Source organism: Rhinolophus sinicus, linkage group LG06 (genome assembly GCF_036562045.2).
Source record: "Rhinolophus sinicus isolate RSC01 linkage group LG06, ASM3656204v1, whole genome shotgun sequence".
In the NCBI taxonomy this organism is placed as follows: Eukaryota; Metazoa; Chordata; class Mammalia; order Chiroptera; family Rhinolophidae; genus Rhinolophus; species Rhinolophus sinicus.
This window is the reverse complement of record NC_133756.1, coordinates 131375755-131398159: the sequence shown is the minus strand read 5'-3', so window position 1 is coordinate 131398159 and position 22405 is coordinate 131375755. Positions and strand designations below refer to the sequence as shown.

At 46.0% G+C, this 22405-nt stretch overlaps 1 protein-coding gene across 16 annotated transcripts in view; it reads left to right on the top strand.

Annotated features, from left to right (window-relative positions):
• The window catches only part of PLEKHA7 (pleckstrin homology domain containing A7), a 204555-nt gene that overhangs the window by 76289 nt on the left and 105861 nt on the right, over positions 1-22405 (top strand). The window contains exon 1 of one of the 16 annotated variants that reach the window (XM_074336076.1): positions 42-530. The exons of 13 other annotated variants lie outside the window; for them this stretch is intronic. Coding sequence is in view for 1 of the 3 variants with exons in the window: in XM_074336072.1 (XP_074192173.1) it covers positions 10194-10285 (92 nt within the window). In the remaining 2 variants the exon portion in view is untranslated. Of the gene's footprint in view, positions 1-41; positions 531-7536; positions 7750-9977; positions 10286-22405 lie in introns of those variants that run through there. 2 more of the 16 variants (XM_074336077.1, XM_074336072.1) reach the window with 2 other exon arrangements.

Genomic DNA, 22405 nt, shown 5'->3' with positions numbered 1-22405 from the left:
GGTGTCGGGAGCCGTTTTGTTCCCGGCCGGCCATCGGCGTGGGAGCCGCAGAGCGCCGCTGGAGTTTCATAGAATTCATTGAGCTGGTGCCCGGCTTTGGTTACTCATCGGGAAGGGCGCCGAGGGAGCTGCCTTGTTGCTTTGAGAATTGGGTCTCTAAGTACAGCCTGCGTTCATGGTAACAGGATTCTCTCTCAGCAGACAGCACGACTTCCCGAAATCGGCTGTGGTCGGAGGCACTGGTCGGTCCGGGGTGGGGGACTGGGCAGAGACGACCTCGTCACCGGTTCCGCTCCGCGCGCCGGGGCGCCCGCCCTTCCCCCTCCTGCTTGCAGGGAGCTGGCCCTAGGGGAGGTAAGGGGTCAGCTTCTCGCCGGTGACAGGTCTGGTTTCAGACACACCTTTCCAGAGGAATGCGGAGGCTTTGTTCCAGGCGCCCGTCCCAGCCCCGAGCCCAGAAGCCCGCGGGCGTAGGGCCGGGGCTCCGGTGCCATTACTCATCTTTTATGACCACGCTGGAGAGCTCTCGGGTAGGCAAGTTAATTATTAATGTGTCTAGGCTGGAGAGAGGGAATCTGGAAATGAGATTGGTGGGTTGCAGGTTTTTTTTTCCTTTGCTTTTGACGCCGGCAATCAAGGTTTAAGCCCAAGGTATTGCAGCCTATTTCCTGAGAAGGAAGCTGGCACCCCCATTCCGCCCACCCCTTACCCCTCACTGGCACTCCAGTCAAGGAAGGGATCCCGTTTCCCCATCGGTGAGCTAGCCCTGTCTCCCCTGGGAGCGCGGAAAGGGAGCAGGTCTCGTGTTTATCTACTTTCTAACCAGCTCCTGCCTTACCCCCTTTGCCTTTTTTCGAAACCACCCTCCTGTCCCCCTGCCTCAGGGCAGCTTCCTGATGAAACTTCCAGGCCAGGTGAGTGAGACCTGGGTACCCTGCCGGCAGTGGGAAGTGTTCTGAAAAGTGCTACCCTGCCGCAGCCCCAGTGCCTGAAAACCTCCACACCCGCTCAACAAGTGGCCTCGGGTGTATTTTCAAGGCATTGGACTCTAAGACTGTGCATAGAGGCAAAAGTGTCTGCCAGATGGTCACCTGCCCTGTCTCTCAGAACCGAGAGGAAGGAGGAGGTCAAGGTGGGGAAGAGCCGAGGGGGAGTGCAGCTCCTGCTCAGTTTCCTCCGCCCCTGGCTGGGAGAAGGTGGATTCTAAGACCCAGCAGTGTCACAAGGTGTGTTCTGTGTATGCTGGTGTATTGGGGCGAGGTGGGGGTGGCTACTGGATGGGAATGGAAGGGCCCAGGCTTAAATGGAGGGCTGTGGGTACCGTAGGGCTTGGCTTTGGGGTGGTAGGTTTGACGGGGGCTGGTGGGAGGCAGGCCTGAGGAGATTTTGCCCCAGTTTGGGCTGGAGGAGAGTTGCCACACTCAGCCCTCCAGGGCGCGCTGTGCCTTAGAGACCTTGGGAGCTTACTTTGTCCGTTTAGGATGGAGTACTCAGCCTTGTAAACTGAAGGGTTGATGGGTCGTAAAGTAGGTATGAGGAGATGAGCAGTCTTGTAGATGCTGACTTTTGGGAGGAGTTTAGAAAGGGGGATGGGCTTATGGGATGAGGACTGTGTAGAGGGAAGTGGGCTAATGGGGACGCCATGTGCAGGGAGGGAGATTTTAGCTCTAATGTGGGTTGTGCATTGGATCAGAGAGGTTCTGTGAGACAAGCTGCTGTAGGTCCCCACATCTGTCCCCTGAGCAACTTGGCTTGCTAGGGGCTCTGGTCTTCAGGGCTGCACTGTTCTGATAGCTGCCCAGGGACAGGTACTTCCCATCTCACCCACCCAGCCTTCCAGGGAAGGAATGAATGAAGGAGGGCTTGGCTGCAGAGAGGCTGCTAATCCTGACACCTGGCTTACTGTGGAGTCCGTCCTATCTGTCCTCCCACCTGGGTTTGTTGTATGTGCCCTCAGTGACACCCCTCCCCCCACACATGCTTTTAGAGTGCCACCTTCTCCACCAGTGCCCTGTTCTGTTGGTGATCTGCTAGCACTCTGTGAGTTGAGTGTTTGGAGATGGCACTGATTAGGAACAAGTTTTTTCTATTCTGGGAAGTCTGCCCAAGGCTGCCATCTAATGTTTGCTTATCTTGCAGCCTGCTGGTCATGACTGAATATTCATTGATAATAATGGCCTGACTACTGCCTGGGGAAGCTACTCCAGGTGATTCTGTAAAGGGTAGTTGGGTGGTAGTGTCCCTGTGGCACTGTGAAGTGAGCAGGTCATCAGGGGTTGTGGGGAAAGCTAGGCGGCTATCAGAAAGGCTGTGGGATTGTGGGTAAGGAGGGGGTCAGGTCAGTACAGGTTGTAGGGTCAGAGGATGGAACAGGGCTGCTTTGGAGATGCCCCTGTTCTGGTCCTAATGTCTGCTAGGCAGAGCGGGCTGTGGCGAGTGCTCAGCTGAGGGCGCTGTCCTGGGGCCTGGGAAAAGGGGCAGCCTGTGTCTGTGTATCAGCTCCTGGGCTTGTCTTTTCCCTTCCCTGTTCAAGGAGGAATCGGAGTTGATGGTGGATGTTACTGTGTCCCTCAGCAGCAGCTGTGGTAGGGAGCCTCTTCCTGAGACAGGCAGCCGGAGAAAGTACCCAGGCTAAGAGAGAGGTGCTCTGAAGGTTTGTTCTGAATCGCACCAGGTCAAGAGGACAAACACAATAACGACCCTGGCAGCCCTTGCAGTCTTGGTTTGCAAAAGCACAAAATTCGTCCCTGGGGTTTATACTACGTATCTGTAGTGAGGAGAAAAGAGATCAGTATTCCAGGCCTGTGTCGGTGGGTGTCCATGAGCGAGTGAGGCCAATGGTGTGTGGCGCTTTCTCTGCACATTTGGGTTCAAATTCAGTCTCTGCTGTTTACCAGCTTTGTGTCTGAGCTTCTGAGTCTGTTTCCTTGCCTGTTAAATAGGGACGGGGCTGCCTTTCTTCACCCCACCTTCTACAACTGTGCTTGTTAATTGCTATTATTTTTTTATTACTTAAAGGTAATTATCCGATCCTTGGAGCAGCAGCTGAGAGTTGTTTTATGCTGTAACAAACGAGAATGTCAGAAATGCCCTTTGGTGCCCACCCCAGGGGCCACACCCGGGCTCCTCGGGTCAGATGTGAGAACTGTCTTAGAAGAGTGTCTTCCAACTTGCACATCAAACCTATTTTCCAGCCTCAGGTTATTGAAAGAGGCCTTGGAGAGCTGTGAATCCTTGACTGCACGCACACAGCACCGTGGAACTGAAAAGGTGGCGTGCTCAAACTCCTGCTAAAGCAGCTGTCTCTGGTCCAGCCAGGATTATGGGATGTTAGTCCTAAGATCAGCCAGATGCCTAGCACTTTTTAGCTACATGACTCTGGACAAGTCCTTTGCTCTCTTTAAGCCAGTGTCTGGTGAGAATAATAAAACCTGCCTCACACAGTTCTTATGATCAAATGGGATACTACACGCAACATTGTAAAGCAGCATGCAAACAGGTATTGACAGCTTGCTATGTAGCAGACACTGTTCTGGGTGCTTTCCTGTATTATCTCAGTTAATTCTCACATAGGATGCTGTTAATTATTGCCCACGCTTTAGTGATGAGGAGGTTGAACTATTAGGAAGTGTCATTCTTAACTGTTGGGTAGCTGACCTCCTGGGGAAATCTAACATCTAAAAGAAGACCTGTCTGGCAGAGTAGGAATAAACTGAAGTTCCTGCACGTATGTTTACACACTGCCTTTCTTCCACTGACTGAACATCCCAGGCTAATTCTGGATATAAGTTTTGTAGAATGAGAAAAAGAGCTCCTTATTGGTCCGTTCTTTGGGTGCCCTTTTCCTGTCCTCTCTGCCCCCACTTACGGAGCTTAGAGACACAGCACCTTGGCTGTGACTTTTAAGTGTCATTTGTGTGGGACTGCACCCCTCTTGTGCTCACTCTCCTAATGGTGCCTTTTAAGAACGACCTTGCTAGTTAGATCTGAATTCAGGCAAAGGAAATGTTTGGTTCAGAGGGGACCATGAGGCTTGACATTTTCAAGGTCCCATCTTTCTTCCTGATGGTTCTGGTTAGCTGTTGGCCTCCTTCCCTCTGCTCCAAACGATCTGCCAGTGAGCGCTCAGGTCTGAAGCTTTAAATGTGTTAGAAGAAAAAAAGAAAAGGAAGAAAAATACCCTGTATATTTGGGGGTGCCAAAAAATGTATACAAGTGGACACTTTGGTCAATGTTGCTCAAGCAGTAGTTCGCCATAATCAGAAGTGTCTGGACGCTGATGGTACCCACTTTAAGCACCTCTTGTAATTGCAGAAGTCAAACGTGACTTGTATTCATCTTTTGTTATCAGTGTATATTGCGTATTACAATTTTAATAGTTTTCCTTTCTTAAAATGTGTATGCATATTTTTGGCACCCTCTGTATAAGGGCTCACGGCTGGTGGTGTTTTAAACACAGGTGGTGCTCATTAACAGACAGTTCTGCTCACAGCCTCAAATCCATTCTCATGACTTTGGAGCATATTTATAGGATAAGAAAAAGGCTGCAGTTTTGTGGGTTACTCTTTCTTTTTATGACAAGAATAATATTTATGACGGTGTGACACAAAGGAATAAAGTAGGGCTTGGAAAAAAGTAAAAAGCCACTGGTGGGGCTCCTGGCATGTGGAGGAGTTCCACTTCACAATGGCAGAAACTGGGAGGTTAAATGGCCTCAGGTGATAAAATTCACAGCCACCCAAGCTGAGATGGAAATCCAGGTTGTCCCATTACAAAACCAAATGCTCTCTCTTACGAAAAACTGCTGATATAATTAATCCCATAAAAGAGAAGCACAAAGTCAGTCTTTCAAGATGAGGAAAGGTATAGCATTCACCTCTTTGCCACTCTCTCGCTCGTATCTTTTTCCTCGATCTGGTTTTAAGATGAGTGATTCTAATTATTTTAAGTGGTATTCATTACCTTTTGACAAAGTTCCCTGCTCGGATTCTTTTGCTTCTGTGGACCACTTGATAATCTCAGGATGTTGGAACTGGGAGGAAATGGAAAGTTTGTTTAGACCATCCTCTTTATTTTCTCATTTGGGGGAAACTAAGTCTCAGAAAGGAAATGACCTGGGCATCAATAACTTTAGTTGAACCGGGACCAGAACTCAGGTTTTTTTTTCAGCCAAGTTTCTCAAAGTGTGCAAGGATGTAAGTTAACGCAAGGGTGACTATTTTGTATTTGAATAGTGTTGTACGGAGTATATACATTTTTCATGTGTGTTTGGAGAGAAATATAGCTAGAATATCATACTCATCATTGGCAGCAGTTATTACTTAGGATGTGGCTAAAGTCTGTGTGGTCTATTTAAAGGAAAAAGTGGAAGTACAAGTTGGACAGGGACATGGCAGAAATCATGGAGGCAGTGTGTGGGCAACACTAGGGAAACGGTGTATATATACCAGTTTGCCTTCTGAAAGGATTTACTTGCCCTTCCCGCTTTATTCTTTCAGGGGCAGGAAGGAGGGGCCAGCCCCTACTGGAAATATACTACCTGCTAGTATTTTACCTGTGGGTCCATATTAATGAGCTCATTGTGGGTCTATTGAGAAAGCTCAGAGTGGTTGTTTACTATCCCATGGTCACATAGGATAGATTGGAAAGTCAGGGTTCAGATCCTAGCTTGAGCTCATTCCATCGCCTCTTGTAGACACCAGCTGCCACATTCCTCAAGTTGGGTGAGCCCTGGACCCAGCCTGCCCCCGTCCTCTTGGGTTCTGACACCTTCTTGTTCAGGTACCAGGCTCACGTGGAAATGAATGTGGTTGCGTTGCTAGGTTGCCACTGTAGCTTGCTAATTTAAAGCTTGATTTTGATAGAATTTCAAAGAATGTGCTGTATTTTTAATATGTGGTATTTATCCAATCTGACTCACGCTGCTAAGTGATAGAACCCTTATCTTGCTCCCTTTTAGCTTCTGTTCACATTGCGATGACGCCATGTGGATTGTGAGCTCCAGGAAGACATGGACTGTGCCTGTCAGTCTTTCTGAAGGGCAATTACCAGATGCTTTTTGAGATTGATTCATCTACCATGTTTCCCCAAGAATAAGACTTAGCCGGACAATCAGCTCTAATGCGTCTTTTGGAGCAGAAATTTTATTATAATGTAAGACCGGGTCTTATAATATAATATAATATAATATAATATAATATAATATAATATAATATAATTAATATAATAGAATATAAATAATACCGGGTCTTATATTAAGTTTTGCTCCAAAAGATGCATTAGAGCTGATTGTCTGGCTAGGTCTTATTTTTGGGGAAACACGGTATCCATCCTTGGAGAGTTCAGAGAATCAACTAGCAGGTGCTTACCTAGCGTGGGGGTATGGACGTGCAGGTGTGGGGTTCTTCCAAGTTAGCTGAAGAAACCCAGAGTTACAGGTTATGAAGAGAGGGCCCCCTTTGGGAGATTCTGGCTGGAACAGGTGCTCTAGGCTTTGGGTCCCCCCTAAAACAGCAAAACAGGTTCTGTTCCTCAGTGGTTTAGGGTCCCGTGGAACATGGCCTCTGTCACGAGGCAGACAGTCACTGCCCATCTGCCATGCAAGAGGTGCTGTGATAGCGGGATAGGATGGCCTCTTACCTGAAAGGTGTTCATGTTCTCGTCCCGCGCAGCTGTGAATGTGTTACCTTACGTGGCCAAAGGGACTTTGCAGTTGTGGTTAAGGAAAGGATTTGCGGATGGGGAGATGATCCTGGATTCTCTGGGTCAGCCCGGTGTAACCAGAAGGGTCTCCATGAGTGTCAGAGGGAAGGAGACACAGTGGCAGCGGAGGCTGGAATGATGCAGGGCCACTGGCCAAGGAATGTGGGCAGCCTCTAGAAGCAGAAAAAGGCAAGGAATGGATTCTCCCCTGGATCCTCCAGAAGGAAGGCGGCCCTGCTGACACTTTGATTTGAGCCCAGTGAAACTGATTTTGGACTTCTGACTTCCAGAACTGGAAGACGATAAATTTGTGTTGTTGTAAGCCACTACATTTGTGGGGGTTACTACGGTAGTGTTAGGGAACCAGTGCAGATGGGTCCTGAAGATCAAACAGCAAACACAGTCCCTGCCTACAGCGGGGGCAGGGGAGGGAAGTACAGAGCTAATTTTGATAATAGTGGTGAACATGCCGCCAGAGTATAAGTCCAGGAGTCTGTGGGGCCTGGGGAGAGACGGGAAGACTTCCTCAATTGGTGCAGGGAAGAGCCTTTACGGCAGAGAGAAGAGCATGTTCAAAGTCATGTCAGTAAGACCTGAAAACTAGGTGGAAGCTAATGGGCCAGGCCTTGCAAGGCAGAACCGGTTTCTCCTTAACACGTTTCGTATGGATCACGAGAATCTTCGTTTTTTCTGAGCCATGCGTTATGGACGGATAACGAGAATTTCAAAAGATTGGGCAGAGAGCAGTGAGAGGCCAAACCAGGGAGGTGAGACGAGTGGCCATAGGGAACCAGCTGTGAAAGTGCCTATGCAGTGGGCTCCCAAGGAAGACAATCCGGCCAGGCTCTCGGGAGATTTGGCCACGCATCATCTGGAGCTCATAGTGGGAAGAGGAAAGAAAAAATATCACACACGGGTGTGTAAAGTGTGCGCATCAAAAAAAGTGAGAAGTGAAACTCGGTACATATGCAATTTTTGCCGTGTCCCACTGCACAAAGGAAGCTGCTTTCTGCAGTATCACACCAGGAGGGATTACTAACATCATAGGTGAGTAAATCCTAAAAAATTCCATAGAAAAATAATAAATGACATAGAAGCATTTACGCTTTAAAGAGAAGAGTGCATTTTAAAGTATTTTCTTTTAAAAACCTGCTGGAACAGGGGTATGAGGGATTTAAACCCCACCGTATGCAACGTGTTAGGTTAGCCTAGGCCCTCACGGCCCTGTTTTCAGATTCAAGCCTTTTAGGTAACGCATAGTATGGAGGTAAGATGGGAAATTCTTGCTGCTACTCCCTACGGGTTGTGTGATAATAGTCAACAGCATCCCAGGCACCTGCTAGCTCTTTTACATACATTGTCCCATTTAATCCTCACAGCCACTGCACCAGGTAGGGGCTATTATTTTCTTCATGTTGTGACTGGGGAAGATGAGACGTTGGTTATGTAATGGACCCAAAGCCACACAGCTCGTAAGCAGTGGGTCCGAGATTTGAATCCAGACCTTCAGGCTTCAGAGCCAAAGTTCTTTGCGTTCTCCTGTGTGGTCGAAAGGTCACTGGGCCAGTCGTCAGTGGCCTGAGTTCGAGTGCTAGCTGCCCTGCTTGTTAGACTTAGACCAGGTCAGCCCACTCCCTCACCTCGGTGCCCCATCTATGAAAGTGAATAAGAGGCCTGCTGCTTCAGAGATGTGAGCAGAGGCAATCCTGAAGCAACGTGGTTTTTACTGTGAACTACAGGGCTCCCTCCTCTCACCAGAGTCGTAGACACCTCCAGCGAGGACTTTGTTAGTGAGCCCCGTCTCTCAAGTCTAAGTCGCCCATAACGGCCAGGAAGCAGTTTGGGGAATAGGGCCACAGGGGATCACTGAGGTATCCACATAGGGCTCATGTGTTTGCATCCATGGGTAGGGTAAAAATAGCAAGTGGGCAAGAAACAGCCTACCTCAGGGTACCGAGAGAGGGGGTGTAAGTCTGGGAGGAAGGAGTGTGGTGTGCGTCGTGTTCCCTGCAAAGATGATAACGCTAGAGGTGACTAAGAAGGAAACCTTCCCTGACTTGGAGTCAGGCGAGCAGCATTGAGTCCCAGCCCTGCCCCTGATGGTCTGTGGGATATGAGGCAAGTTGATGTGAGTTTTGGAGCCTTGGACTCTTCAGGTGTCAAATCGGGCTAATGATTCCTGCCTTGCAAAGTATGTGAAAGCATCCAGCCTGGTCCCTGGCATGAAGTGGACATTCAGTAGATAGTGGACGTCTCCAGCTCTGGCAGTGCAAGACTTCTCAGGGTTAATCTAATAAATCCCAGTTCTTTGCGGGATTCTACCTTTTTCCGTTGCCTTTCCAACTTACATAGGAACATTGTAATTGGATGTGAAGGGAGGGTCTGGCCATAAAATGAGCACCCCATGAATCTTTGAGGGGGAGGACCCTGTCTGTGCTTCCCAGTGGGAAATAATGACGAGTAGTTTTCAGGTGGCTGCGGTGGATATGCTGAGCCATTTTGGAAGCAAGAATATGTTTGTCTTGCCAAGTACAAGATTGAGTGTCACCGTTTTGCTTTCTGGGAATAATGGCTGTGCAGATAACGTAGGTTTATGGCGCTGAGGTACGTCAGAGAACAGACTGCTCTTTTTTTTTCTTAATGCTTACATTTTCTGATTATTATGTTAATGTGCTTATTTTAGAATGGTTGGAAAATACAAAAAAAAAAGAGGGAGAGGGTAATGTTTACTTCTACACCTAGAAATGGTTACTGCTAACATTTTGGTGTATTTGTCTTCATTCTTTTTTGAAATGCATATATACTTTTAAAAAAATACAGTTTAATATGCTTTATTCACTTAACATGATGTCATGTGCATTTGCCAGATCATTGCATATTCCTTAAAAACATTTTTATTTGCTACACGTGTGATATTTAATCATGCCTCATTCAACAGTTGGGTCTCTAGATGGTTTCCACTAAAATGCATAAATACATATTTTCTCCTAAAATACATACACATATTTGACTTTTTTTTCCTGCACCATTTTCTTAGATTCCGAGAACTGGAATTCCTTGCTCAAAGAATAAGTACATTTAAAAGTGCCCATTGGTGGGATCGTCAGACTGTTCTATTTCCCTTATATTAACAAGCAAAAAGTTATGGCATGTTACGGGGCTGTGGGCCAGCCGGCTGAGGTCCCTGCGTCTGCCCATTGCGTCCACAGGCTGCCTCTCCACTGCTCACTTGCTTCCTGGCGGACAGTACAATTGGCCTCTTGTGGCTCTTCAGTGAAATTTAAGTAATGGGTCAGCCTTTCCAGTGCTTCCCTCTCTGTCAGGAAGTCCGTCTTTGAATCTAACCTAAATCTCATCTTCTGCATTTTAAATCCTCACCTGCTGTGGGTTCTCCTCAGTGGAGCAGAGCAGAGCTGGGCACTGTCTGCAGGCAGCCTCCTCGCCTGTCTCCCCACTGCCTGACCACCACCACGGCTGCGGCCACCAGCCTTATGTTACCTTGGAGGAAACTTGAGGGTCTCTGGCTACTGCTGTCGCGACTGGGAGGGCAGTCCCTGCATCGAGTTGCTGCCGATAACGCCAGGTAGGGTTTCTGAACCCGAGAATGTGCATGCCACGGAGGCCAGCATCCCGGCCTCTCCTGTGCCCTCTGCAGAGCTCGTGGGGGCAATTAGCATTCACAGTGGTGCTCTCCTATTGACATTGCGGGTCTATCAGATTCGTTCTCTGGGAGAAAAGAAATGTGGCTGGAGCAGGGATTAATTGTGTTTCAGTCCCAAGCGCATTGGCCGAGTGGTAGTGTGCGGTGAAGGAGGACCGCCAGGCAGGGAGAGCCTTCTGAGTGGATTCTGGTGATGGGAAAGCGGGCTGTCAGTGTGGGAGGGGAGGGTCCCACTCCGGGCCTCCCGCCCCGGGCAGCAAGCAGCCGCTGTGCCCTCCACTCCAACAGCCTGTCTTAGCCAGTGTCCTTTGTTGGGAGCTGACAGCTTTATTACGGGCAGTAGGATATTAATTTGGAAGGGAAATGAAAATAGCTGCCACTTCATGGGCAGCAACAGGCCCCTTGTATGTCGCTCACTGAGGCATTTTAGAGCCGGCTGGCAAGAGGCCAGTAGGGTGGAACGAGTCACACAGGAAACAGACTGGGAACTGAGTCCTGCAGCACCTGTGGGAGTATCTAACCGCGGCTTGAGCCCAGGGCATCCCTGGGGCCCAGCCCAGCCTGGCCGACCTCTGCCAGCTCCTTGCCCTCCCCTCCCTGTCAGCACCAGGATATCTTGCCTTCAGAGGAACTGCTGGATGCTCTCAGTTTTAGCCCCCAGAAGGTCCGCACTCTTAAGATGAGCTGCCTTGTTTTGTAATTGCTGTTCTCTGCTTCAGTACCTGGTACAGTGCTAATGATTGATTAACATGAAACCCAGTGGTTCTATGCCCTTGATAAAGAAGCTAGTTCTCCGCTCTTCAGCCCGCATTTAAAATTTCCATGTCAGATTAGTTTTCCTCCTTTTGAAGAGGGGAAGCTTTTTCTTCTGGCTCTCTCTGTTGCCCCAAATTCACTTTGGGGCTGGGTATCACTGGTACTTTTAGCTTAGCAAGGTGGAGCTCATCCCCACTGCAAGACCTTAGCCGAGTGAACGCCATCCTACCTCATATTGGAATCCCTTGAGGGGCGTTTAAAAAAATATTGATGCCTGGGACCCAACACCAGAGACTGATGTATTTGGTCTGGGTTGGGGCTCTGGCATCATCAGTTTGAAAACACTCCACAGGTGATCGTCATGTTCATTGATCGTCCCTGTAGAAGGAGAAGGTGTGTGTGCCATGTCCTAGCCACACTTTCCCTTTATGGGACGATGTGTGTTAGAAGCTGGTGATACCGACAGCAGAAGGTTGCTCCACATCCTTGATGGAAACGGAAAAGGCAAAATGACAAATGCCAGGATTGTCTCAGGCCTTTCCTGTGTGATGCTGGCTTAATGGCAAGCCCCTGTGGATGTACCTAGCACCCTGTTCTGTTACCAGGTGTGCTCTGGCTGTGTCAGTCAGGATGAGGGCACTGCAGGGAAAGTGAAAGATAACAAGGAACAAATAGGGTATGACTCTGTTTATAATTGGTTCATCAGCCAGGGCGTGGATTCACTTTTTTTCTCAAACTTTTGAAGTGTGGGGTACATGGGGTGGGGTACAGGGCTGTGAGTGAATGGCAGGGGATGGCTTTCAGTTTGGGTCTAGAGGACAGACCGGTCTGAGTAGCAGGTACCTGCAGTGAATGTTCAACCCTTCATGGCTTTTGGTTACCCCTCGCAGGCGGGGATCCCTCAGGCCTCACTTCTGCTAATTTTCCCTCGAATGTTGTAGACACCTCTTCCCAGAGGAGTCAATAGGGGATGGAATTATTGCCATGAGTGAATGAGCCCCTTCCCTAAGTGTGTTTGGGTTTGCCTGTGGGTTCCTTTAAGTGATTTGAGAATGGTTGTGCTTCTTGTTGGTTAATACATTGACTTGATGTTCTAAATCCTGCCACCTTCCCCCATCTTCTTTGGGGTGTTTGTGATTGGGGGTGTTCCATGAGCTGCCTCTCAGGTAGAGGGGCTGCTTTTGTGGCGTCAGCTACTCCTTAGCTTCTGTCTCATAGTTGGGCCACCTTCTCTAAGGTTCTCTCTGCCTTAGAGAAGTTGGAGCTCCCTTGAGAGAGCCCCCTGTAGTTTTCCCACAGGGGAGGAGGCTTCTAGACTAACCCCTGGGGTGCTGATGGCACCATTCCTCAAACTCACAAATCCCACTTACAAAAAGCCACACATATTTTTTTTTTTTTTTGGTAGCTTTCTAATGCCATTCAAACTGCAATTTGCTCACCATCTATAACAGGTTCCCTTGGGGTACTTGTTAAAAATGAAGTCTCTGGGAATAGAACCTAGGAATTTGCATTTTAGCCAGACTCCTCGGCCATTACCAGGTACAGGAATGTTTGGGAATCACTTTGTTAAAAAATGTCACTCCCCTTGTTTTACAGGGGAAATATGACACAGAGTAGTTAAGTGACTTGCCCAGAATCACACAGGGAATTAGGACTGGAGCCAAGCCCAGAAGAACCCAAAGCTAAGTCCAGAATGTTAATATGCCTCATATTTGTAGAGAGCTTCGTTCTTTGCAAGGATAGCCTCTCTTTCTGCTTCTCTAGTTTGCTAAGATGGAGAGTGTCATTCATCATCTGTTTTTAACAGATTATTCTTTGTTGGGGGGGAGTTGTCCGTCCTGTGCATTGTAGGATGTGTAGCAGCATCTCTTGCTTCTACTCCCTGGATGCCAATAACATCCCCCAGTTGTGATTATCAAAAATGTCTTCAGGTGTTGTTAGATGTCCCCTGGGGGCGGGGGGCAAAATCACCCTGGTTGAGAACCACTGCTTCATAAGCTGTGTGTTCGCGATGTTTCCCTAATGGCATCCTGAGACATTTATTTTTATGTTTGGGGACTTCAGTTTTAAATTTGTATAGCTGGCTTCTTCCCAACGTGGCTGTTGTGCTGGATTACACACAAAAATGAAGTCACACTGAATATAAGCTCTCTTCCCCCTCTGTCTTAGCCTACAGAGGAAAGGCATAAATAAGCTTGGAAAGACACTGAATTTGGACTCCAGTCCACGGTTTGCCTGCCAACCCTACACTTCTTAGCTGTGGGATCGTGGGCAAGTCTCTTAACCATCTTGAACCCCTTTCCTCATTTGATTATGATAGAAAGAGGTGTTTGTTGTGAATGAGAATGAAGTGACACCTTGAATGTGGAAGTGTTTATAAAACACTACTCATCTATTAAGTGGTGATGATAAGATTCAGGTCTAATTACCACTCTTGAGGTTTTCTCAAATTCAAAAGTGTGGAACTCAGCACAGCAATTCTACACTCGTATTTGTCCAAGTATATTACCCTTGTCATCTTTCTGCCCGTAAAGTTAATCTTCCCCTCTTTTGCCATGAATTTAATCTCCTCCTTCTTGGTGGCCATTGCGATATGTTTTTTGGGTCGTTTTCTCTGCAAGATTGGTCCTTAGTTTATTACCTGTGACTGATGGCAGCCAGTTTCTTTTCATGGTGAGGTTTCCGAAGGGCTGTCAAATATTTTGTGAAAATCAAAACCAGTGCCACCTTTTCCCTCATTGCCAGTACCCCGAGAGGTGCATGGTAATTGGTGCAGGAGGCCTGAATTGGTGCAGGAGGCTGGCAGGTGCTGAAGCCAGCCTTAATCTGCAAGGAGATGCATGCAGATGAACTTGGAGATTAACGTCCCTGAGCAAAGCTCAGCTAGTCCGGCACTTTATTTTGCAGACAGGGAAACCGAGCCCAGAGAGGGACCATGTCTGAGGTGTTGCAGGGGCAGAGTGAGATCATGGCCCAAGCCTCCCAGGGGCTTGGGCGCTTGGTGCGGTATTCACACACATCCAGGCTGCTGTCTCAGATGGTGCCGGGGTAGCAGGCCCTGCTCCATAGCCACGGTGCTATGGCTGCCTTCTGTTTTACTTCAGATGTTGCCTTGTGGGTCTTGTGAAATCATCTCTTTCTGCTCAATAATTTATGGATGGAAATTCAGCAGAATTCACACAGTGCAGAGCATGATTTTCACTGATTCTTCTAGCAGGACATCTTGAGGGGAAAAGGCACTGAGCATAAAAGGGGCTCCACTTTCTGTGTAAAACAGAAGCTCCTTTTGTTTCTTCTAGAGCCTCTAACACCCTGCCTCGGCTACACGTTTTCTCCGCCTGTGATGAGCTCCTATATCGTCATCCTTACTAATACTCATTGTTATTAGTACTTGCTGCTCTTTACGGAGTGCATGCTGTATGCCAGCGCATGTGAAGTGTTTCCTCAGTATACATCCCATTTGATACTCCCAAAAACTCTACCCAGAGGGTGGTATAACTATCTCTGTTTTGTAAATGAAGAAACAGGTTAAGTAAATTACTCAAGGTCACAGACCAGGAGGGGCAGCTCAGATTCAAACGCCTCCAATTGATGAAGCCTAAATAGGCTGATCACTGTAAACCCCACCAGCCTGCTGCTCCTCTCCAGGCAAAGTCACTGCCTCCAAGGACCTGGTGTTTGTCAGCTGGCCAGTTTGAACCTTGAGGGCTGTCCTGTCGTGGTGGCTCCCAGCTTGCTAGGCCACCACCACCTGCCACCTGGGCGTTTCCTCTGACGGTGTGCTGAGAGCCTGAATGAGAAGAGCTGTCCCTGACTCAGGAGCCTGCAGGTCCCTTGCCAAGGGACACAGCCTTTAGAGACTAAGTCCTACATTTTGGTTGGACATGTCCCTTAACCTTCTGGAGTCTCATCTTCCTTGGTTATGACGTGGAGGAGATTCCTGTATCACCGTTTTTTGTTTGTTTGTTTTTTCCTGAGAGTATTACATGAAACACTTCATATAGAAAGTGTTTGTAAACTCTGGGGTTAGGTGGGATCGTGAGACTAATGATCACTCAGTGCCTAATCCGTCACCATGTTGATATCACAAGAGGTGGAGTAGGAGCCTGGGGAATGGAATACAGGGACAGCTGGGAAACGAAGCCAGCTCACCTCCCTTGCCAGTCATTTCAAAGGCTTCTCACCCAGGCTTTCACCTTCATGCACCTCCATGACGTCATGCAGGTGTGTGGAGGCCTTTCTGCTTCCCTACCCAGTCTGGAGGAAGTGCTCACAGGCACTGATGGAGGACTAGGGGTTCCTGCAGGTCACGCGTCCCCCCCCAGGCCCCATTCCCCTGCAGATAGTCACCTGAGGGTCCCATACTGCTGTTCCCTGGGACTCTGCAGCAAAGAAGGCTGCTTGGGGTGGGGTGGGGTGGGGTTGAAATTGCTAATACAGTAGGTATTTTGAGTTATGGTGACTTTGAGGAAAGCATAGAATTTTTAAAGTTTTTTTTTTTCATTATGAAGGTAATATAACTGCATTACATCAAAAATTGGGTAATAGAGAAAGGGGGAAAGATACCGATATTTATTTTACTTTAATGTATTTCTTGTGAATTTTTGGGAGGAGGTGGGAGAATAATAATTTTCATTTATTTAATATAGGTAGACATAACATGGCACAAATTTGACAAGGTACAAAGCAGTGAAAAATGTCTTTTTACAGAACATGCTTTTAGTCATGTTGTACATATGATTTTGACGTTTTTTAGTTAACATTACATTATTTTCATATGTCTAAATATTTCTTATTCCCCACTTGAAAGATTTACAAAAAAATTGCAAGCAATAAATGCAAAATATATTTATGAATATTTAAATTCATAAATAAAAATTTATGAATTTGTATTCTAAGCAACATGCCATACTGATAACAGTGGTGGCATGTTATAGGTGAGTTTTATTTTTTATGCTTTTATTTATTTTCTTAAATTTTCTACATTGAGCAAGAATATTCAGAGAAGTGTACAGAGATTTTTCCATAAACTTAGAATTAACATTTTGGCCTATTTTTAACCTTCTGTTCATTCTTTGTGTTTTACAAACATAGTTGAGATTATATTTTATATCAGTGTAGGTCCTGCTTAGTTTTCATTTAAATAAGCATTTATTAAGCTTAGATTCTTTATAAACTTTGTTTTTAATGGTGGTGCAATATTCCATCAAGTAGAGACATATTTTGTTTAACCATTCCTTCATGGTTGGTAATATTACAATTAGGTATTTTTCTAATTTTTTACCGTAAAAAATAATGCCATAATGAACAACTTAGGAAACATAGCAGTTAGAAGCATCGACCTTGAAAAAAAGAATCAGTCTGAAGCTTAGATGAACTGTACACCCAAATGGATGGGTATACAGCAGACACTCAGCAGTTGCTTCATGCATGAAGGGGCGTGAGTAAAGGCATGTTCTGTATATGATTTCAATGGATGATAACATGAAAGAATAAAAAATGTTTTAAGGCAACGAAGGCCTGTCAAGAGGGACCCCAAGAGGGACCCCAAAATTCAAATCTGTCATACTTGGATAGCTTCAAGGTTTTTGAGAGGGTTCTGCAGTGTCAGCCACAAAAGCTCTCTGGGGAAGAGAGTGATCTGAAAATTGGTACAGCAGCAATGGAGAGCTTGCTCTGTCTTTGCGCCATGTCGAAAAAATCAAATGGCAGTGATCTTCTCCAGTCTGCGAAGGAAGGGAACATGGTCAGAAGGACAAAAGCCTAAAGGGTGGTTTGTTGTCTGACTGTGTGCTGACCCAAGTGGCTGCTGAAACCAGATCAATTTGTGGAAGGCTGTAAAGGTTTTCTTGGCTTGACTCTCTCTTTCAGAATTAAATAGGGAAAGAGAGTTTCTTTGAAAAGTGTCTCTCTTTGTGCCTGGAGCACTCTGTAATTTGGGCCTTGTCGGAACAGGCTGTCTTTATTTTGAATGTGGAACCACTGAGCTCCCCTTTTCGTTCCACTCTGAGCTATTTATATGCCAAAAAGCATAAGTGGAGGCCTTTTCACCTTCTCGCTCATGAATTCAAGAAATAAAGAAAGCAGCATTCTCTAGACTCTGTAATCCCTGAGCGCTGGCAACAAAGCAATGAAAAATATTCTAATGTAGATATCTGTGCAATGGTGCTGAATTGTGGACAGGCAGTGAGCCGCTCGGCTGTGGGGTCCTAGGTGCTATTGCTCAGCTCTGGGGTCGGGGGTCCTCGTTCACCTTGCTAAGCACATATATCCTGAACACATTCTGTTGGTCCATTTATTCATTCCATCCATTCCTTTACACACTTATTCTATTTGGTTCGCTGCAGTTAGTGGTCACCTGATGTTATATATCATACAGTGTGCAAGGCTGTAGTGATAACAGCTGACTAAGATTTCATTCCTGTTTCAGTCAGTGTTCAGTGATGGTCATGTGAAACAAGCTATTCTACACAGAAATGGGTGTAATACAGGGAACTGGGTGCTTAATCATTACTGGAAATAGAAGCAGGGACCTAAGCTGGACTTCGGCGGGGACACCCAAAACAAGACTCGGAAAATGACCCCCTAGTAACCATTTTTGTTTTTTTCCTTTTTTCTCCCTTTTGTGAGCTCCCCTTGCCTCCCCTTGCCCCAGCTTCTCTGTCCCAGATTTAGATTCTCTCCTTAGGGAAAGAACCGTTTCAAAGAATTAATGGATTATAAAGTGTTAACATTTAAGTCTGTTGTTAATAGTAGCTGTCCCTTGCTGACCCTTTACTAGAGTGCCCACTTGTGAGCTAGGTCCTTTCTATGCCTTACCTCAAGTCTTAAATCCTCTGCGAGGTAGTTAAAGTAGTGTTTCCGCATTACAGATAAGGAGCCTGAAGCTAATAAAAGTTAACTGCCTTGCCCAAGATACTTCATCTGATAAATAACATTTGAATTCAGGCAATATCCCTGTCCAGAGGTACTTGCAGTTTAGTTTAAAAGAAAAGCTGGGCCAAAGAAGATACACAAATGACCAATAAGCACATGAAAAGATGCTCACCGTCCTCAGCCATTCATTAGCCATCAAGGAATGCAAAGCAAAACCATGAGGAGACACCACTTCACACACGCTAGGATGTCTGTATTCAGAAAGGGAATGAAAAAGTGCCGGTCCGGCTGTGGGTGGAGAAATTGGAACGCGAATACACTGCTGATGAGAATGTGCAGCTACTAGTTTGGAAACCAGTTTGCAGGTCTCAGAAGGTTAAACATGACTCATGAATTTCAATCCTAGGTATACACCTAAGAGAAATGAAAACATGCACGTCTGCATAACAACTCATCCATAGATGTTCATAGCAGCATTGTTCATAAATCTACTATCCCCAAAGTGGGAATAACCCCGATGTCTACCAACTGATGAGTGGATATATAAAATGTGGTACATCTGTACCGTGGAATATTATTTGGCAATAAAAAAGTGGAGTACTGATAACATGCTATAAGAATGAACCTTGAAAACATGATGCAAAATGAAAGAAGCCAATCACAAAAGATGACATAGTATGTGATTCCATGTATACGAAAGGTCCAGCATAGGGAAATCTACAGTGATAGAAAGATTAGGGGTTGCCTAGGCTGGAAGGGGATGGAAGATGGTGTCCGAAGGGGTTTCTTTTTAGGGTGATGAAAACGTTCTAAAATTGATTGGGGTTATGGTTGCACAACTTTTGACTATTACTACTAAAAGCCATTGCATTGTACACTTTAAATGGGTGAATTGTTTGACGTGTGAATTATGTCTCAAAGTTACCAAATGAAAACAACAACAACAACAAAAGAAAGGCTGGGAAGGACAGTGCTTACCCAAATAAATGAATTGCTAATGGTGGAATTTAGGGAATAGTAGATAAATCTCAAACAATTCTCTTAAGCTTGTGACTTATATTAGCTTGTCCTCAGTAGAATCGACTGGGGGGGAAAAAAAGGATTTAACTTAGCGCAAAATTAAGTATTTAGTTCCCAACCGATTATCTGGTTGGTGGACTTAGAGGTGATTTCTTTTTTCCCCCTCTGTTTTCTACTTCTCTCTGTTTTTCGATTTTTCACTAAGGGTTGTGCATTATTTTCTAGAAGTAGGAAACCAAAAATAATGTCATAAAATACGTATTCCATTGCATTATGCAAAAAGAACATCATGACTTCCACATGTTGTGCCACTTGAACTAGTTTGAGAACTTTTGTCCTAGGGAAACGATTTTGGGTGAAAAATAATAAGAGGTATCGCAAGTGTTTGTCCCTGAATTGAGCAGGCGTCAGAATCCAGCCACTCCTTGCAGCCTCCTGCCTTTCACGCTCTGATTTCTCACTAGCCCTTTGAGTCTGGCCAAGGACCACCAAGCTTTTAATGATCACAACGTTGTGTACAATTTTGTGCGCAACTTTGTTTACCGGGAAAAGATGATGGGAGGCGGGTGGTGATGGAGAGTTACGTCAAATTGAATCCACGTAAAAGAAGAAATGGAGTGAGGTGTCTGTGCCCTTAGGTAATGTGTTCCATTTTATTTATCCAAGTTTAATTGCTGATGCCAGCATTTCATGGTCTACTTGTAACCCAGTAAAATACCTCGTGAAAGTTACAAGGCCTTCACAGAACGGGAATTCACGGTAGCGCCCTCCTTGCCACCTGAGCCAAGGGCGGGCTGGAACACATGTATGTTTTTTAAACAGGATTTATGGATCAGCAAAGTTAAATTTATTGAGATCCAACTGTATGTTTGAGGGTAGAATTTGCTGTCAAGCAATCGGAGTAAAAAGCTGAGGATTTACAATCTGTGAGAGGCTTAAATGTGGAGAGTTCTTTTCCCATTACACATTAAGCTGGTGACTTGGAGCGTGACCTGGATTTCTCGTGCTGGAGGTGGCAAGCGCTGGACTCCGGGGCTTCCTCGTTTACTGTATACACGTGTATTTGTCTGCAAGTAAGGTCCAGGTGCCTTCCAGATAAAAGGGGGAGTGGGGAGTGAGGGTGGGGGGAACAGGTCGACCAGGTGCCTACCCCCCACCCCCCACGAACCTTAGTGAGCCTGCCAGCACTTTCCTGCTCAGCCCTGGCACCTGGGCTCTCTGTCCCCCTGCTGACATCTGGGGCTGCTAAGAGCAGCCCTGGCACAGCTCACAAAGTAGGGTCGAAAGAGAAATCCCAGAGAGAAAGGTCCTTCACCACTTACAAGCTCTTTGCCTGTGGGTAAATCACTTATCCTTCTCAAGGTTTTTCTAATCTTTAATAGAAATAATACTACCCATTTTATGTGCTTGTGGTGGCTATTAAATGCATTTCATACGGAAAACACATAGCATAGTGCCTGGGACCCATTAGACCTTTGATAAAGATCATTACCTCTTTCCCAGTCTGCTTTTCTTACGTGCCTCCCCCATCCCTGGCCAATCCCTACACTGGGGGGGCAGAGACAGTTACCCACCTTCCTCCACCTCCAGTCGGGGGCCACTTCTCAGTATTTTTATTGAAATAGTTCCTCTCCGTTTAACTATTTTTGTGCTACGTTTTAGTCTGTATTGAACACATGTCTCTAAAATAAAAACCACTGAGACAGATTATTTATTTTAGAAGGACATTGTCTCGTAGAACTTTCCAGGATGATGAAATGTTCTTGGCTATTCTTGTCCCTTTGCTCTTTTAAACTTACAAAATCGGTTTGCAAAGATCCATGAAAAAGCCTGTGAGATCTTGGTTGGTTTCACAAATAATTTATAGATTAATTTAAAGAAGAATCAGCATCTTTATGACAATGGAATTTTCTAGCTTTCCTTTCATTTAGGCCTTTTAAAGTATTTATCAGGAAAGCCATACTTGTTTTTCCATAAAAATCGTCTCAGAAGTTTATACAGAACAAAGTGATCAGCACAGGTCTGGATTTTGGAATATTGGTTGGGTGGCCGGAAAGACATGAACTAAAGAGAGCAGGTTCGAGAAGGAAGAAAGTCAGTTAGGAGGCTGTTGGAATAGTCCGTGTGAGAGGTGAAAGCTTGGATTTAGGAGTGTGAGAAGGGACAGCAGCCAACACATGCCAGAGACATTTCCTAAGAAGAGTGGACAAGGCCTCTTAATTCTTTCAGGGCAAAGTAATAATAATACGTGCTGCCATTTGTTGACAGTGCACCATGTACCAGGGGAAGTGCTGGCATGTTACGGTTATCACTGTTTCTCCATGCATTATGCTTTCCTCCAGATGAGGAAACAGAATCTCAGAGAGGTTAAATAACTAACCCAGAGTCACCCAGGGAAACAAAGCAAGTGTTCAAATCTAGATCTGCTCCTGCCCACAGGCCACAGAACACTCATTTTATCTTGGGTTGTTTCAGAGTTTATTGGAAGTACTTTATAAAAATGTGCCAGACCTTTTGAATTTTATGACTGAAATAAAAATGACTGAAATCCTGTTCTCAATCACAGTCAGAAAATTAAATTGGAATGTTTGCCTAGTTTTATAATGTTTGATAAAAGATCTGGACAAGTCTTAATTTATGAGATCTGTAAAACTTGAGTTGTTGAGAGGGCAGGAGGGAGGGCTTTGGGGAGGTAGGGACAGATCGCATGACTCTGGAAAGCAGAAGTATTTTTGAATTCTGAAAGTGTGCTTAGTCATGTATTTCTGGATAGCATTTTGTTGTTTTTCTTCCATTGGTCAGGAAAAAAAAAAAGGGAATGGCCTTAATTAAAATTTCTATTGTCTTTGCCTTGGAGGAAGGAAGCCTTTTTGTGGTTGTCATGGTGATCTCTGGATGACATTTTGCAGTGGGTAGTGATTGCCATCCAGAGCCCTGAAATGAGCATTTATCATTTTCCTTGCCCTGTGAGAGGCTTGCAGAACCAAACTGCACATTTCCTTAATCGTCTTTGATACTCGTGTTTAAGCCAAATGTGTTCCAATACAGCGGTGGTTAGAGTCGTAAAGTCTTGAAACCCTATTTCTAATTGCTTTGTGTTCTTGAAGCAAAATGGCATATGTGAGGTGCTGGTGAAAACTCTCAGAAAGTAATTAGGAAGTAGCAGCCTTTCGCGTGGCACCACGGGACAGCTTGCCCCCTCCCAGCTCTCCTGCCCCCTCCCAAGCTCTTAGAAGTCTTACCTGACACACCTTCTCTGTGGGCAGCCCATTTAAAGTGGCTTGCACTTAATGCATGGCAACTTTAAATGCTGCCACTTAGCACCAGCCCTCGTGTTTCTCCCTGCACCCAGCCGGCGCACTGGAGCCAGCATGCTGCATGTAGGCAGAG